Below are 17,583 nucleotides of genomic sequence, written 5' to 3' on the forward strand. Positions count from 1 at the left end.
AACTTTAAAAGATGGGGTAGAACTACTAAACAGCCTATTAACTTACAAGCAAAAAATACATTAGGATACACAGATCATTGTAGTAATGTTAAAAATTAAGATTTAATATTTCTTATTCATTTAAGCTTACCTCTTCAGAGCCAGAGCCAAAAATCAGCAGGTCAAAAGGTATCGCAGCAACCATGTCAATTAGGAACCAGCCTTTGAAGTAGTGAATTGCTATTTTTGCTGGATCACTTACCACTTCTTCATTCTGGTTTACATATGTTGTTCTGAAGTTTATTAGAATGTCAATGATAAACATAATATCCACAATTAAGTCTACAACATTCAGTGGGCTGCAAGAATATCCACACTCTCTCCTCTTCCGTTCCTCACTATCATTCAGAAGGAAGGCAGCAGAGTAAGGGGTGAATATGGCCGTATATATTACCAGCAACAAAATGAGCCAGTCCCAGACAGCTTTGAAAGGACTATAGTGCAATATAGTAAACTTGTTGATGCGAGGTGTCTGGAGTTTATATTCTGGTAGAACATCAGCCCCTAAGGATAGAACCTAGAATAAGAAATATACCATGTCAATAATCAGGCAGTGTATCTATTCCTACTTTCAGTAAAGTTAGCAAGCACAGGACAAACTTAAAAAGTACTTTATTGTAGTTTTGAGGATTAAGCTTCAATTACTTGGTGTTTTAGCAAACTAAACTTCTGTGAAATTCATGATCTCTGCCAGGTCCAATAAATTCATTGACAGTTTTACACATTAGGTTGATTCTTGTTCCCTGTAGCAACCATTAAGTGGCATATCTGGTCCATAAAATCTGTATAATTAAACATGTCATCAAATTCATTTATCCACCACATGGTAACCTTGCCAGCCTGTTCCTCACCAATGAATGACTTTTGTTGCTGTGACATAGTGTTTTTCTCCCAAAGCATTATCATCGGGATTATCATCGGCTTAAATTCACTACAAAAGAGTCTACACTCATTAGAAATGTTTAGGCAATCAGAAATAAAAAAGTTAGAGCAAGATCTGTGAGTGTCCTTGACAGCTATCTCCACTTTGAGTTTTGTAGTGTGGAAAACTTTCATGCATGGACAAATTTCACTGAGGCTATAGTTCTAGTACAGCTAAAGGTGTGACAAAGAAGGGTACCACAGAAGTATTGCCTGTTGCTTCACTCCTACTTTTGTCAATGCCTAAAGCTTGTTATCATTCCTTTACAAGTGTGGATTTTTTATCTGTTGGTGTTATCTAAATTGGATTTCAATTTTATTTGGAAGGGATTATGTTTGTATGCACTGCTTGATTTGCTGGCTCTAGAAGCCAAAATGTTTGCTTTGTTGCAAAGAACAAGCATAGTGTGGGCACCAGATAAAACAAATTTCCTTTGGCTGCTCCTCCAGTCTGATTGAACTCTGACATGAAAGAACAAAGCCTTTAAGGATGAGAAGGTAAATTACGTTTTCGTCTCTATTCAATGCTTGGTGTAGTTATAGAGACTGTCAGCAATGATGTTAATTATTGCCTTCTGTGCTGCAAGTGCTCTCCAAATCCTATGGGACTCAGATCACCACTTCATTTTACACAGACCAATGAACAAACATCAGATGGTGACAACCTTAGTTTCTACTCATTTGTGCAAGTGACACATTCAAGAAATCTTGTACCCATTTTCCACCAGTTACTCCTACTTATTCCTTATTCCCCTGCTAATTAAAAACAATGCTGCTTAGAAAATCAGACCTTTCAAAAGTAATTAAAATGAATAATTATACTGAAATGAAATGATGACTGGAAGGAGAAATACCTTGTCAGCAACATTGTCTGCTTTTATTTGCTTTTTGTTTAGCAGTAAGTAGTTTGGGATTTGAGATTTCAGCTTGTTCAAGATTGAGGAATTTCACACTCCTCAAACATAATCGTGTAAGATTATAAGGGTCAGCACACTCCTTTCTGTTTAACTTTCCAACAGCAAGTGTTGTATAAACCTTAGATCCTATCCTTAGTAATCTAAGTGGCACTTCTTATTCAGAGAAGTTCTACTCTGAAAATGTTGTAAGAATACAAGGGTTAATAACCACTCTTCTCCTTTGAACTATGAAGAAAGAAATGATTAAGCCATCCAAAAGATTATATGGTACCTTCAAGCAGCCATTAAGCACCATGCTGAGGTGATAGTAGAAGCTGTTCATCTATTTTTTATATTGTAACTAGGACTTGCACTTAACTAATGGTGCTAGCTATTTTTTATGCATTAAACACACTAGTTGACAGCAAGCTGAAGCATAGGCACTGCTTAGTCTCTTAAGCAGTCTTAATACATTCAGACCCCCACCTAGTGAGTTGACAAGAATGTTTTCCTAGTATTTGAGAGCAGTGTGAGTATACGTGGCAAGGGAGCTGCTATTTATAAAATTTATATCAGTGTTCTCCTGCTGGATTTTCAGACAATGAAGGAAATGGATTAGACAACAAGAACAATAAAGATTACTTCACATGTTTCTTGCAGTTGCTTGAAAATTCCAGCCAGTGTGCTTCACTTTAGAGCAACACATAAAGTAAATTGGACTTATTTCCCTGAAATCTGCCTTCTATTCTCATTTTAGTTACATTTATTCCTAGACTGGTTTAGACTGAGTTAGGTGAAACTGAAGAGTACAAAAACCAAAACCCCTATAGGGCAAAATGAGGAAAGAGCAATATAAAAGTGATCATAGCAACTTTTTCGTGCTAGTTTCTTAGACACACACAACAAGAGAGGCTGACTGATGGTTGTGAGTTTCATATTCATAATGCGATATAGAACTTTACATTTCTGCATTACTTACTCCCATGCAATGGGAAGTGAAAACAAACACTCATGTAACTATTTTTGTTTGCTGGATCAAAAGAAAGAAGATGGGAGTTTGTTTCTCAAATAAAAAAATCATAGTTGCACATACATAAAAAAGAGAAAACACATTATTGGGTTTCATGTTGGCAGTTTCAACAGAGACTGACTGAATATGAGGTGAATTTATCCTTTTGCTGCTGTGTGACATCCTTGCAAGGTTTGGGTACTGGTGCTAGATGGAAGACTGCGGTGTATTTAGCAATCCACTCAAAAGACCTTTACTATTTCTACTTGCTTAAAATAGATGTGACAAATTCACTGTTAGTGAAAAGACATTTTATTAACTTATCTCTTCTGGACAGTGAAACTCTCCTTATAGTTTGTATTGTAAAACAGGTGGCTTAGGGAATGAAATGTTTTTAAGAGTAAGGAGTAGCACTGGGACAAGACTAAAGTACTACAGTGTTAAAGTCTCAACCTTGGGACATGACATGATGAGAAAGCCAAGCTTCCTTGCATCTTACTAAAGAGAAGACTATAATGCTAAGTAGCAAAAGTCCTACTAGCTGCAATGGATTTTCTCTTAAAAAAATTTTAGGGATATTCACCCTTGATGAAATACCATCTCACACTGGTTTTGCTGGTGAAAGCAGGAATGTATTTATAACTGGTGTGTTTTACAAGCAGTATTAGGTGATAAGACTTATTCTACTTAAAATGAGAAAATTTCAAAGTTAAATAAACTGTATTGTATATTGCCTTTGAGTAAAGAATCCTGATCTAAAATTCAACTTTTCCTGTTTATCCCATTCACTGTTAAACCAGCGCTGCTGCAAGTTAGAAGACTCTTCATTTAAACACATTTTTTGACTCTGAGAATCTTGCTTCAGGTGTTTCACATAGATAGGGCTGGTGAACACCTTTTGCTTTTTTTAGGTTCATGTGTTCACTTTCTAAGATCACAAGTTCAAGGTGGCACTTATTATAGAAAGGTTGCAATCAGATACCCAGAAAAATATGGAGTGAGATCAAAGTAACTGTCATAAATTCACACAGTTTTAGACAGATTTATCTTTCTGAAGTGTTTGATAGCTTTTAGTTTCTCACTGAAATTGAAAGAAAATATATTGAAGAAGAATGAAAATTTATTAATGGCTGCTGTTCTGTTAGGCAGAAGGAGAAAGGAAGTGTGTAAACCAGAGGTACTATCAGGTGACAATTAATTAAAAAAAAAAGATTCAGTCAGCCTTTATCACTTTAAACTGGGTTACACTGTTTATGGTGTTATCTTTTTTTTGACAGTTCTAACATCTTTCCCCTCAAGAAAACCTGCCTGGTACTGGGTAACATTTCTGTCCTGTGTTGTGTTCAAAAGACCTTGCTTTGCATAGTGGTGTCAAGGAGCCATGTTTTGCATGGTGAAGTGTCAAGGAGCCAAACTGGGCTGATGTGCTTTGCAGCACATTGGCCATATGCTTCACTAGATAACTGGTTTGTGTAGGGGACTCTTGTTATAAGCTCTGCAGCATCACATGCAGCAACAGTGTTTGACACTTCTTGGAGAAACACGAAGATTCTTCCCTGTACAATTTCTTTTATAAAATAGAATATGTAGGCAAAATGCTATGCAAGATGTTGGATGATCTGTGAATTATACTCTGGTCTCTGCCATTGAGTTTCTCAGTGATCTTAGGCAAGCTGACATTTAACCATTTATGAGAACATTCATACCCTTCTCATTTTTATAGGAGGTTTCCGTAGATTATTAGGCTAGGTTAATCTCAATGATCTCTAAATAATTTCACAAAAAAATTAAAAGCTATTTGGATTAAAAATGTTTTCCAGCAGCATTTTTAACTCTGTACGAGTTTATTGTTGGTGACTAGGAAATCGAGGAAGGTAGCATCACCTAAGTTCAAGTAAAGCTAAGTTACCATTCCTGTTTGCTCTCTGATGCAGCTCATGGTGCAGAATGAACACTGACAAAATTATCCAAAACCCCTTAGATCTTGAGTACAATCTCTTCCTTTTAACAGGTAGTTTTGAGCCCATTTTCAGATCTTTATTAACAAGGCCAATAACAGTACTGAACAGGAAAAACCAGGAAAACAAGAAACGAGAAATGTGAAGCAGAGAAGCTAAAGTCATATTCCTGTAATAATTAACCCTTTTTATCATGACCATAGACCTTAAATCCAAATGATAGCGCAGTTCAAAAAATGGAGCAGTATTACTTCAGCTTTAAAAGAGGATATAATTTTGCATTGGCGATTTTATTAGATTTGTGGAAGACTCTTCTCTTGATGTAACCTCTCCTGGCTCTCTTTTCTCCTGTGTATTAGTTCTACTGAAGCTACCAAGCTATAACTAGCAAGGACATCTCTTCCCTTCTCTTCTCTATTCATACCATTACCGTGAGACCCCTACAGACTGGACCTCCTAAAGAGATCTCTGAATCTAAAAAGACCTAAAAATAAATATTACACAAGTATTACTGAGCAAATGGTAATTAAATCAACATTTGCTCCCTGATGGTAGGCATTACCTAATTACCCAGAAGACTATAATGGTCTTTCATATTTCAGTCGTCTTGATAATCATTTTCCTTGATGCTGACATGAACAACTTGTAAGATTACACCAGTACTGAAAGAAAGCTTTTGACTTAGTGCACCTTCCAAACACAGCATTATATACTGCTTTCACACATCAGCATTAAAAGGCATTTTTACATGTAAAAGATGTTTTTACATGTTTTTCAAAGGATTCCTATTAAAGAACATCTTCTTAACCAAGAAATAGTAATGGTGGGGAATGTTAATACTTGTCTTCTTGTTTTACTCTTGTCTGTATTAAATGTTTTAAAATTATGTAGCATGACATTTTGTATATAATGCTGATACCTAACTTTCTCTATCAGACAGTTTGAACTATACCCATGAGGTCTTATAACACAGTGTTTTAATGGCCTCCATATTTTTTAAGTTAAGTTTTTGTTAAAGAAAATCTGCTGCTGTGTGAAAATATGACTTGTCCTTCCCTGTCCTATATGTTTCCTGTTTGGGACTTCAGATACAAGAGGATATAAACCTTTCTTATTTAAACAATAGGCTCACTATTTCTTTGTTTGCAGGGTCAGAATTAGCACAATAGGTGGTGGTTTGGGTTTTTTTTGGACTATGTCCACATATTCTCCAAGTGTAATTTTAGGTAGGCATTGAAACTGCACTTTTGTTATTAATGGCTGAACCTGAAAAACTCAAAACTTACCTGAGTGTATTTGAATAATTTTTGTTCTAGAAGTCAATCTGCCACTAAATAAAGCTTTTTTGAGTTAGTTGAAGACAGACTTTGTGGCATTCTCAACCTAATCGAAATGCAGAAACACTGGAAAGGTATTTGGAAATTCAGTAAATTAATATTCTGGAGGAGTTGCAATTTGGTAGGCAATGAGATAGTGCAAAAGAAGAAAAAAACTGGTAAGCTTTAATTGGTATGTGGAATCTCTTTGATCTAATGTTAAGTAATTTTTATAATAACTGTCCAAAAAATTTCAGTGAAGTTGAACATTAATGCTGTTTGGTGGCATTAAAATAAAAAAAAAAGAAAAATTCTAACTGAGACCTAGACATAACTTCTTAATATATTACCATAAATATCGCTAATTTGATATTGAAAAAGCCACAAGGAATAGAGACTGACGTTCATTTAAGAAGGTCTTGTGCACCTGAGTGTAAAACTGCTGCCTTGACTGTTCAAGTTACATTGGTTGAATCATTCTATCTCTGCCTTAGGTAGTTTAGTTACAATTCCATCTTTGAGGTTTTTGATATGGATTCACAGGTAGAGGTGAATATTTTGCTGCCTGCATGCCTGCTTTCTGGTGGTCTGATTCCTCTTTAATCTCCTGCACTGTAATATGTACAATTTATGTAGCTGAAGCTGCAAGCCTTTTCAGATGGAAAGACTGTCATCTCAAGCCTACCTCAAAATACCTGTTTCAAATTGCTTGTTTCCTTCAGGAGAGGAGAGATATGTTGTTTCCCAGCCTTTGCTGGGAAGACTTGTGGGAAACAACACTGAGCAAATAATATGCTGCCAACAGGGTTTTAGAAGGCTCTTTGCTGTCCCTGTTGGCTGAAGTTTCAACTTTTAAGTCTTCTGTAGCTTCAATGATAACAGCACTGTGATGGCAAGTTGCATTTGAGCTGGAAATGGAAGGTCTTTTAGAAGACACTTTTAAAAAATGATACAAATATATGAATTAGAGTGTATAATTGTAAAAGGGGGTAGATATATAAGGATCAGCCTGAACAGCAGAAAAGCTTTTACTTGATGTTTCTCCTGTGTATCATAAATTTGTATTTTAGTATTTTTAGAATTAAAAATTATCTCTCCATATATCTTTCTCCTCTGCTCTCCATATTTTCTATTTAGGGCTGTCATTAAAATATGTTTCATGATACTCATGAACGTGGTGTTTAGATAAGCAATAATAATATTTTATATCATGTCATCTAAAACATATGATGAAACAGAGAACAAATGTAAGATCTGATCACATGGCTGAAACCCACACCCACACAGTGCATGTATCCATCAGTGACATGACTCATCTGCATACAGTGATTGGGTTGATGCCTTGAAATTATAGCAGCTGTATTGAACAATTACTGGACTCTCACTAGTGCTTGCACTATATAAATGTAATGATATCCACGAACACTGAAATCTGCAAAAATGTGAGTACATCAGAGAACTCAACCAACACTGCAATACAAAGCAAAGAGGCAGGCCTTATTATCAAGTAATTTGACCTTCCATGTGAAGAGAATTACAAAACTATTATTGGTCTTAAAGATTTACAAAGATTCCTCAAGAAATGTCGTCCAATTAGTCTCCATTTGATAGGGTAGCATCTTTCCTTGGTGATGATGAAAACTTTCAAATCTGACTCAGATTTGAGAGCACTGGGACTTCCTGGGAGTGCTGAGCGCCTTACAGGACTGAGGCCATGAAATGCCACATTTTCATAAGACTATCAAATAATTAGGTAAATCTATTCAGCTAAAGATATTTAAATACACAGTAACCCAAAATCTTCAAATTGTCAAGGAAAGTTATGTATGCCATGAGATTAAAGCAGTAGAATAGCCTTCTTCTCATGTTTGTTCAGTAAAATTGTGCAGGTTTCATGGAAATAATATTTCTATGGATGTTACTGTCAAACCAAATTGCTTCACCAAACTTGAATACATGTAATAATTTAGAAAACTCACTATCTCTAACCTATCATTTATTTTATCATGAAGATAGATATAAAAAGAGAGGAAGTATTTTTATAGTTCATTTTCCATCCATTATTTTCCATGAAAAAAATTAAGAAATGGCTTATAGATCTTAAACCTCAGGAGCCCCTTCCTGCCACTCAGTATGTAATTACTTTCATATTAGTGGGTAATGCATTATCAGAGCAACACTTAGAATCATATGGATTTATTGAGTGTGCTTTACTGAACTTTAAATCTTAAATTGGTGATATGCAGATTATCAAAGAAGGAGATATTAACAAGTGACTTTTTTTAGCAAATGTTAATGCCAGAATATGTATTAAAAGTTGTGTAGCCCTCTTCTTTAAAATTCACTATGAGGTGTTATTTCAGAAGACAGAAAATGCTATCCTTCAAAATGTTAAAGAGTTTGTGAGTTACTCATTGCTCTTCTGGCAACACTAAGCTGTTAACAAGCATTTATATGTCTGACAACAAAGCATCAAGGGTCACATTTGTAATAAGGGCTTAAATTATTGCTGTGGTTTTTAGTCACCTAAAAGATATTTTCTATCATTTGTTCATGGCATGACAACAAAACAAAGTAGATTTTGTGCTTGTTGATTTTATCTCATCTTCCTCACAATATTTATGAAAAATGTATCTTTCATTATTATCCATTTAGAGTGGTTTGCTAGCTGCCAAACATTTTGATGCAGCTAAAGAAGAGCATAAAAGCTGTAAGAATATCTGAAGTACATGGAGTGAAAATGAAGCAGCCACAGCCATAGTTTGGTTCTATGATTACGGTACTTACTGACGTAACTGTCAGCAGTAAAGGAGAAAGGGAGAAAAGATCCTTATGCATACATTTGTATTTAAGTTTAACCTTCAGTTTCATGGTAAATATTTTTTCCATACTCAGCAAAATAAGCAAACTTTAATTTCTAGAAAATTTGCATTTTGTAATTAGACCCCTTAGTGTTTAAAAAGGTGTGAACTGCAATTGAAACTGCTCTGGTAGCTGGGGAAAAGCTTCATTTAGAAATGTTCATCTCCCGTGTAGCTCTCCAGTGTTTATGCCTAATGAGCCTATGCCAACCTGCTTCACTTAAAGGAGACATTTAGTCTTAGCATTCTGCCCAGGTTCCTCTCTTCACACCACTTGTAGGAACGTTTAGTGCATTACCCAACCTTCTACCAAATTCGATCAGTAACATTCCAACCAAAAAGCCATTTGGCAAGGGGAGATGGAACAGATTGCATACACATACACACACAATGTGATTATACAAATCACATTTCACTAGCAAAATCAACCTATAAAAGCACGATCCAGTCTTCTAGAGCTATCCATTCAATTCATACTGGTTAGGCAGAGAAAAAGTCTGGAGTTGTGACCATGGAGAACTGAGCAGACAAACTTGCCTTTCCTCAGTCAGTAGCTGGAACTTACATTAGATATTTTTCTGGTTTTCTGGTGTAAAAACATATTTTTGTTTTGGGGAACTGTGGCAAGACATGGTAGGACCTTCACGATGATTCTTCACTAGCTACTCTGGTACTCTAACAAAAATGTTATGATAGCACAGCATCAGTGAGCCAAAAATAACTAATTGAGAAGCTCTGCCTCACCTGTGTTGTGCTAAATGAAGCTCATGTTCAGGAGAGAACAGGACCTTTTATTTATGGGTTTAACCAGGGAGATATGGGAATCTTTTTGGTACTATGGCTGATCACGTGTATGATTGCAGGCATCAATAGCTCAATCCAGTGGAAAAAATGCGTAGGATAGAAGTCTGACTGTAAGGTTTAATGTTCTTAGTGTTCTTTGTTTTCTAGATATATTGACTAATTTATCACACTGTGTTAACTGCAGAACGGGTCATTCACTGTTGCCGTTTCCTTAGCGTACGTGATATTGTAGGTGTGAAGAAGAGAGAAAATAGACAGCATAAGATATCTGGAAATTACTATCCTATACAAAACATTTTTCAAGCTTTGTTTGAAAACCTGGAAGGAGGCTGCAGTCCGCATGCTATCCTAACAAAATTCATCAAAATAAATTAGTTGGCCTCTAACAAGTTCTACAGGATGACCATGAGCCACAGGCACTGATTTCTTGCTCACTTCCAAACCCAGCAACTAACATCACTAGAGACAGCAAAAGGTGTTACTCTGCTTTGGTTATAGCCTTCCATTGTTAACCCACCTACAAACCCAGTGAAACTAAACTTCTCTGAACAGAACAGATTGGTAGAGATGTGAGACCATACTATACAGCAGCTCTTTTATTTCAAAAGAGAGTAGGTTTCTTCATAATTAATAGAATTCATTTAGAAAGTGGAACATTTTCAAAGAAGATGGATACTTAGATTAGAAAAAAATGCAAAGCTGTGAAATGAAGAATTTTTCTTCCCACTTAATAAATGTTTCCCATTTATTAGTAGTAATATTCTGAACAGGCTGTCTGGAGCTGAATATACCTTCTCATGCCAGCTTCCAAGATATTAAATGAAAAGTATTTACTGCAATTTTCATATTTAAAAAGATGCTGCCTTAATGCAAAATTCGCAATTCTTTGGATAAAAAACTTATGCTTGAAAATACACCTGAAGTACCTTAAGGACAATTCCACCATGTGCTACAATGAAAGATTTATTCAACTGTCAAAGAAAAACAGACTTATCTAAGATCAATCTAATACAAGGCCACCCTGATATCAGGAAGAAGAAACTCTAAGTTCTCTATGTACTATGAATATCATAGTACTATGTACTAAATATTCATGCAATTTAGATACTTTATTGAATTTTATAGTATATTTCTACACTCCAGATGGCCTGAACTAGCCACTTTTAGTAAATATTTTCTACAGATTTTTGTTGTGCTATGTGCATTAATTTTATACTCATATCACCTATACCACCCATAAAGCTCAATAAATGCTTTGCAACTACATGTTACCACGCTGATTAGCACAGTATTTCATAAACATAATAATTGGGATTCAATGACCCCTTGATTTTTGATTCATACAGCTGGTTCCTGATTTTTCCTTTACTGTGATTATTGATATTTCAATATAATTTAAGGAGTGTTCCTCCTTTTTGTTTTGAAAAGCATTATCTCTGAACTATTCTGAGTATGCACTTCTCTATTGATCCTGTTACCAGTTACAAGCTGTTACACATGACAGATAATAGATGAGAAAAATGACCTTCTCATTTGGCTTACTAATTTTGAGGGCATTCAGAATTCATCAAACAACATACTGTGCTGACTGGGCTTAACGGTCTTTGCTTTTTCTTACTGTTTCTAACCCTATGAAAAAAATCCCAAACCCTAACAAACCCTAATCAGAAAATATTTTCCTCAGCTGCCAATACATCAACACCAACCAATCCACATGCTTCTCTCCTACCCCCTGCCCAAGCCAAAGGAATAATAGCCTCCTTGCTGTTTCTCCTTTATATGTTTAAGGCCACCTGGTTTCTAATCAGTAGTAGAAGATAACTGTTTTATAATTATCACCAGTTACATCATCACCTTACTAGCTGCAATTGGCAGGAACTTTTTGCTCTCACATTTAGTTTATTCATCAATTTCTCTCATTAGTAATGTGTGGGAACTTAACTATGTCCTTGAAAAAGTTAATCTTTCAAAGTACCCACCAGTTTTTCACTTTGTGTATTAGCTACTATTACACTAAAAGGGAAACTCGTTACTTGCAAGAAATTAATATTAAATTGTTAGCTGAACATACCTGCATTTTTTTTCTGATGAAAATGACTCTTAATAGGGGTCAATATGTAATTTCAGGTAAATGCTAAATACTGCCTGCCCAGGTTATGGCATTTTGTGGCTAGATCCAACATTGGTACTACAGTGCGTACATGTGAGGTGTCTGGCACTAGAACAGAGTTCAGAATCCAGACTGAGGGTAAGGGCACTCAGACAGGGAGGGAGGGAGTCCTGAGTCTGAGTCCCTGGTGCCCAGGGTTATTTCTGTGGATTTTTTTAACAGATGGTCATTTACGTAAGATAAGTCACAGGCAAAATACTCTGGGACTACAACCCAGGACTGCCTCTTTCTAAGTGAGTACCCTAAATGTTAGCTACACCACCAATGTTCCTTGTAAAATGCCAACTCTTTCTGGCCCATGAGATCCACAGATTTCTGCCCTCTTCCCTCCCTCTTTCTGCACTCCAGCTGCTATTGTTGTCTATCGCTGGGTGATTTTTCTCTGGGCAAATATATGCTGACTTAAACATAGAAACTGTTTCCTGAGTTAACATGGTAACCACCTGACTCTGATCTAACTTTGAAGTTATGCTGTTTTGAGTAGGAGGTTGGGCTAGAGACCTCTAGAGGTCTCTTCCACACTACATTTTTGTATGGTTCTAAGGTTACGTAAAAGAGGGACTGTGACTCCTTTCATGTCTGTTTTAAGGCAGCTCTAAGTGCATGTGTGAAAGGAATTATTTCAGGCTGTGCATGCCAAGTGGATCAGAGGACCCTGCCAGTTCTCTGGATCTCAGTGGGGCTTGACAGGGGCTAAGCAGGGGCTTGACTTCTTGCAGTTCATGGTGGGACAGTTCTGGCAGGTGTCAAAATTGTTGGTTTTAACTGAGCAACCTACCAAGAATAGAAACTTCCAAGGTCAATCCACCATGAAGTGGGATTTTGGGGGTTTAGAGGTCTAGTCTAGAGAAATGAGGTTTGCCTAAGTGCTGCCTACACCTTGGTTTTGGTTTTACTTGCTTTGTAGGGCATTGGTTCTTACACCCTCAACATATTCATCAAATTCATTATTTTCAGAACAAACTACAATGCAGTCTGAAAGCCTATGTCTGCCTATTTTCCCCCACATATTAGCATCAAAACAAGAATGTTGCTTTGGAAAATGATCTAGTATTAAAAAAAAATCATACGCTCCATTCCATGTTAGCATCACGGAACAGATCACCGAGTATTTGGTTCAAGGCAGTAACAACAAAGTGATCACACAAAACATTCATTACTCAAAACTGTAATTCATAGAAGATACTGGATACTTTTTACCAACTCAGCAAAATCAGGCAATGCCTTTCTCAGAAAAGTAGATCTTGGGGGAAGGACATGGACTAATTAAGGATGCATCCAGGTTACATACTTCAAAGCAGCTGGGCTTTCCGACTGCTCCATTTCTACCATATGTTGTGAAATCTTCTCAAAACACTGCAGCAGTTCAGATGCCTTAGCCTATTCAGCTGTCACAAAGAGAAGAGGCTCTATTGGAAACAATCACCATCAAGGAATATTTTATCTTTCATAATTGCTGTGAATCTGTAACTATATTGGCTATTTTATTACTTGATGCAATAGCAAGTAATTCCAATGAAAATGCTATGTTTTCTTCTGAAATTGATGAAAACAGTGGGCTTTATTTTCTGCTTCCATGCACTTTGTATAGCTACTTGCTCTGGTGCAAAAGAGCCTACTCTCCAGTTTTGTGACATCTTTGCACAGGTATAAATGACTGCCCTGAGACTGGGGTGTTTATATTGGTTTTGCCATCACCATGATATTCTCTACTTTTCTTCTTTTCACACACAGGTGTGTCACACCTTCTAGATGATAATGAAATTATACTATTTCTATATTTATATATATTTATAAATTTCTGTATTATACTATTTCTGTATTTCTACTATTTCTATAATTACATCTATAGTAATTGTGAAGCCTAATTGTATAATGACAATAAAAGATGAAATTTTATTGCATGATGGTGCTAACTATGATTGTAAACAGAGGGAATAATTCCTGTATAAGCTATGTCAATTGATCATTGAGAACAAGAATAGCAAATAATAGAAAAAAGAAGATTCTCACTTCAGCAGAAACCAATAATTTAAACTTTCCATACAGTAACTAGGGAACGTTGGCTCTGCTTAGCCCCCAATTTCATTATTACATGTATGCCTTGCTGTGTAACTTGAAGACATATCAAAATTGTTTCCCCTTAATTCAGAATTTTCTGCTTTATGTCAGCTTGCGTTCCAAAATGAACAGCCTTGAAATGTTGTTTGTGTGTGAGTTATTGCATGATGTTGTAAACAGCACAGTGTGTCAGCTGAATCAGACTGCTGAAAATGTATAGCTCAATAATTTGGTTTATATTTAGGTCTTATATTGCCCCTCTCTGTCCTAGACGCTGCTGGTCTTCTTTTAGCCTGAAAACCTGAAGGTCAGTTTGAAGTCATGATCATATAATAGTTCTTTTTATATCAGCAGCTGAGACTAGCCTTGGGGGATATTGTTACTTATTTCTTAATCTTTTGGGGTTGACAGAATAGAGATTGGCCAGATTACAAAAACATGCAGTGAAACTACAAGGTCTATCACTTCATACGTGACCCCCCCCTTCACTGAGAGCTCCACTTTCAGAAGAACTGTGGGTGTTCAGCATGTCTGCAAATCAGATTACAATCTTCCAATCAACCGTGTAGCCTGTCAAGGTATATATTGGTATTTTTTGTTTATATTTTATATAATTTTATTTATATTTTATATAATGTTATTTATGTTTTATCATTTTTCTGCTCAAAACCAAAAGAGAGACAGAAAAGCGGACAAATACCCATTGAGAACTACAAGGGCATTGCCAGGGTGTGCAGAGATGCAGTTAGAAAAGCAAAAGCTCATCTTGAATTGCAATTGGCTAGAGATGTCAAAAACTACAACAAGCAGAAACAGAAGGAAAATATTGGCCCGCTGTACAACAGGAGAGGTGAATTAGTCACCAACAATGCTGAAAAGGCAGAGGTTCTCAACACTTTCTTCGCCTCTGTCTTTACTGGCACTGTTGGGCCCCAGGCCTTCGGAACAAAAACCCAGGTTGATGCAAACAGACCCACCATCACTGAAGGAGAAGTTGGTATGTGAACTATTACAGGAGCTTGACCCCTACAAATCGATGGGCCCTGACAATATCCACCTGAGGGTGTTAAGAGAGCTGGCTGACATCATTGCAAGGCTGCTCTCCATAATCTTTGAGAAGTTGTGGAGATCAGGGGATGTCCCAGAAGACTGGAAAAAGGCTAATGTCACCCCCATCTACAAGAAAGGCTTAAAGGAGGATCCAGGAAATTATAGGCCCATCAGTCTTACTTCAGTCTCTGGGAAAGTTATGGAACAAATCATCCTGGAGGTTATCACAAGTAAATGAAGCATGTGATTGGGAAAAGCCAGCACGGATTCACCAAGAGCAAATCGCGCTTAACAAACTTGATTGCCTTCTACAACAAAAAGTAACCTGCTTGGTTGATGTGGGGTGAGCAGTGAACATTGTCTACCTGGATTTCTCCAAGGCTTTCGATGTTGTTTCCCACAGCCTCCTCCTAGAGAAACTGAAGCATCATGGTCTAGACCAGTGGTCTGTGCGGTGGGTGGGGAACTGGCTGACAGGCTGCACCCCGAGGGTGGTGGTAAATAACTCCTTTTCAAACTGGCAACCTGTCACAAGTGGGGTCCCCCAGGGATTGACACTGGGCCCAAAACTGTTTAACATCTTCATGAGTGATCTGGATGATGGGATCAAGTGTACCCTGATGAAGTTTGCCGATGTTACCAAATTGAGTGGGGAAGTGGACACTTCAGCAGCGAGAGCCACTCTGCAGGAAGACCTGGATAGGCTGGAAGAGTGGGCTAACAAGAACCTTATGAAGTTCAGCAAAGACAAATGTAAGGTCTTGCACCTGGGAAAACATAACTGAGGAGTGCAGCGCAGGCTGGGATCTACCTGGCTGGGGAGCAGCTCTGTGGAAAGGGACCTGGGGGTCCTGGTGGACAACAAGCTCAGTATGAGTGAACAGTGCGCTGCTGCGGCAAAGGAAGCCAACAGGATGCTGGGTTGCATCAACAAGGACATCACCAGCAGAGATAAAGAAGTAATTATCCCACTCTACTCAGTGCTTGTCAGGCCACACCTGGAATACTGTGTTCAGTTTTGGTCCCTGCTATACAAAAAAGATGTGGACAGGCTGGAGAGGGTCCAGAGAAGGGCCACAAAGATGATCAAACGACTGGGAAGTCTGCCATATGAGGAAAGGCTGAGATAACTGCGTTTGGTCAGCTTTGAGAAAAGAAAGCTTAGGGGAGACCTTATCACCATGTTCCAGTATTTAAACGGTGGCTACAAAGAAGATGGAGACCCCTTTTTACAAGGAGTCACATGGAAAAGACAAGGGGTAATGGGTACAAGATACTCCTGGGGACATTCCAATTGGACACAAGAGGAAAATTTTTCACAATGTGAACAATCAGCCATAGGAATAATCTCCCCAGGGAAGTGGCGGATTCCCCAACATTGGACACTTTTAAGATTCGGCTGGACAGGGTGCTGGGCCATCTTGTCTAGACCATGCTTTTGCCAAGAAAGGTTGCACCAGATGATCCTTGAGGTCCCTTCCAACCTGGCATTCTATGATTCTATGATTCTATTATTTGATCAGCCATATAACCACTTTGGGTTATATTCCTACAGGTGGATGGATGATGAAACTGTTTTGAAAATTATTATTTTAAAAAAGTTTAAAGATCATAGAGTTTTACCTTCCTGTAAGTCAGTTATTGAGACAAATCATAAAAACCAGATACATATTGGGTCTTTCAACCACATGCTGTATCTAAACAGACTGATTAATTTCAAGGGGATCAGTAATCTCTGAACATTAATGGTCAGGGGCCACAAAACAGTTTTTCTTAAACAACACAATAAAGAGATCAGTAATTTATTAGTTTATTAACTGGGCCAGCCATTGCCAGTGTTAATCTATGGGTATTCAGGAATTCAGGTATTCAGGTACCCTCTTTTCTTTGAAAATAAGCATAGGTACTGACTATTCTAATCTTCCTGCTGCTCTGAGTCTGTTCACAACAGACTTCACAGCTTTGGAGTCATACATCAGTGGGAACTGGATGTGTAAAAAGATTTAAAATAAATCAGTATTTAAACAAAAGATAAAATCACGTACTGTTGCACCTCTACATGCTGTAATTTTAAGGCCAGAAGTCCCCTTTATGAATTCATCAAAAATGTTAAGGGACAGATGTCAAATTTTTGCCCAACTGCTTTCTTTACTAAAAGTCTACTTTTTGTGCCTCTGGGAAGACTTGTCTCTTTCTAACAATCAGTGTCAGGACCCCAACTGAACCTGTCAGTGCAAAAGAGTGACAAAATTGGACTGTCCCCCTGAACAAACTGTCAATAAAAATGAATAATGAAAAAAAGTAAGTTGAGACTCTTCTAGAAGAGAGTCTAGCTTAGCACCTCTGGAAATTATAATGTGAAACATTAAAAAAAACCCCTTTTAGTAAAGTGGAGTGGAAATGCAAATTTATTTTTAATGAAAAATATCTACATTGGGATATGACAATGCCAATTTTTCAATAAGGGCTATCTGGCAGCTACTACTGGGCTATTCCTC

General features: G+C 37.2%; 1 protein-coding gene across 1 annotated transcript in view; it reads right to left on the bottom strand.

Moving 5' to 3' along the window:
- Positions 1-17,583, bottom strand: part of KCNH7 (potassium voltage-gated channel subfamily H member 7) — a 237,926-nt gene that overhangs the window by 49,291 nt on the left and 171,052 nt on the right. Inside the window, exon 7 of the mRNA XM_072874303.1 lies at positions 131-556. Coding sequence (XP_072730404.1) covers positions 131-556 — 426 coding nt within the window. The remainder of the gene's footprint in view (positions 1-130; positions 557-17,583) is intronic.

This window comes from Ciconia boyciana, chromosome 10, assembly GCF_034638445.1.
Source record: "Ciconia boyciana chromosome 10, ASM3463844v1, whole genome shotgun sequence".
In the NCBI taxonomy this organism is placed as follows: domain Eukaryota; kingdom Metazoa; phylum Chordata; class Aves; order Ciconiiformes; family Ciconiidae; genus Ciconia; species Ciconia boyciana.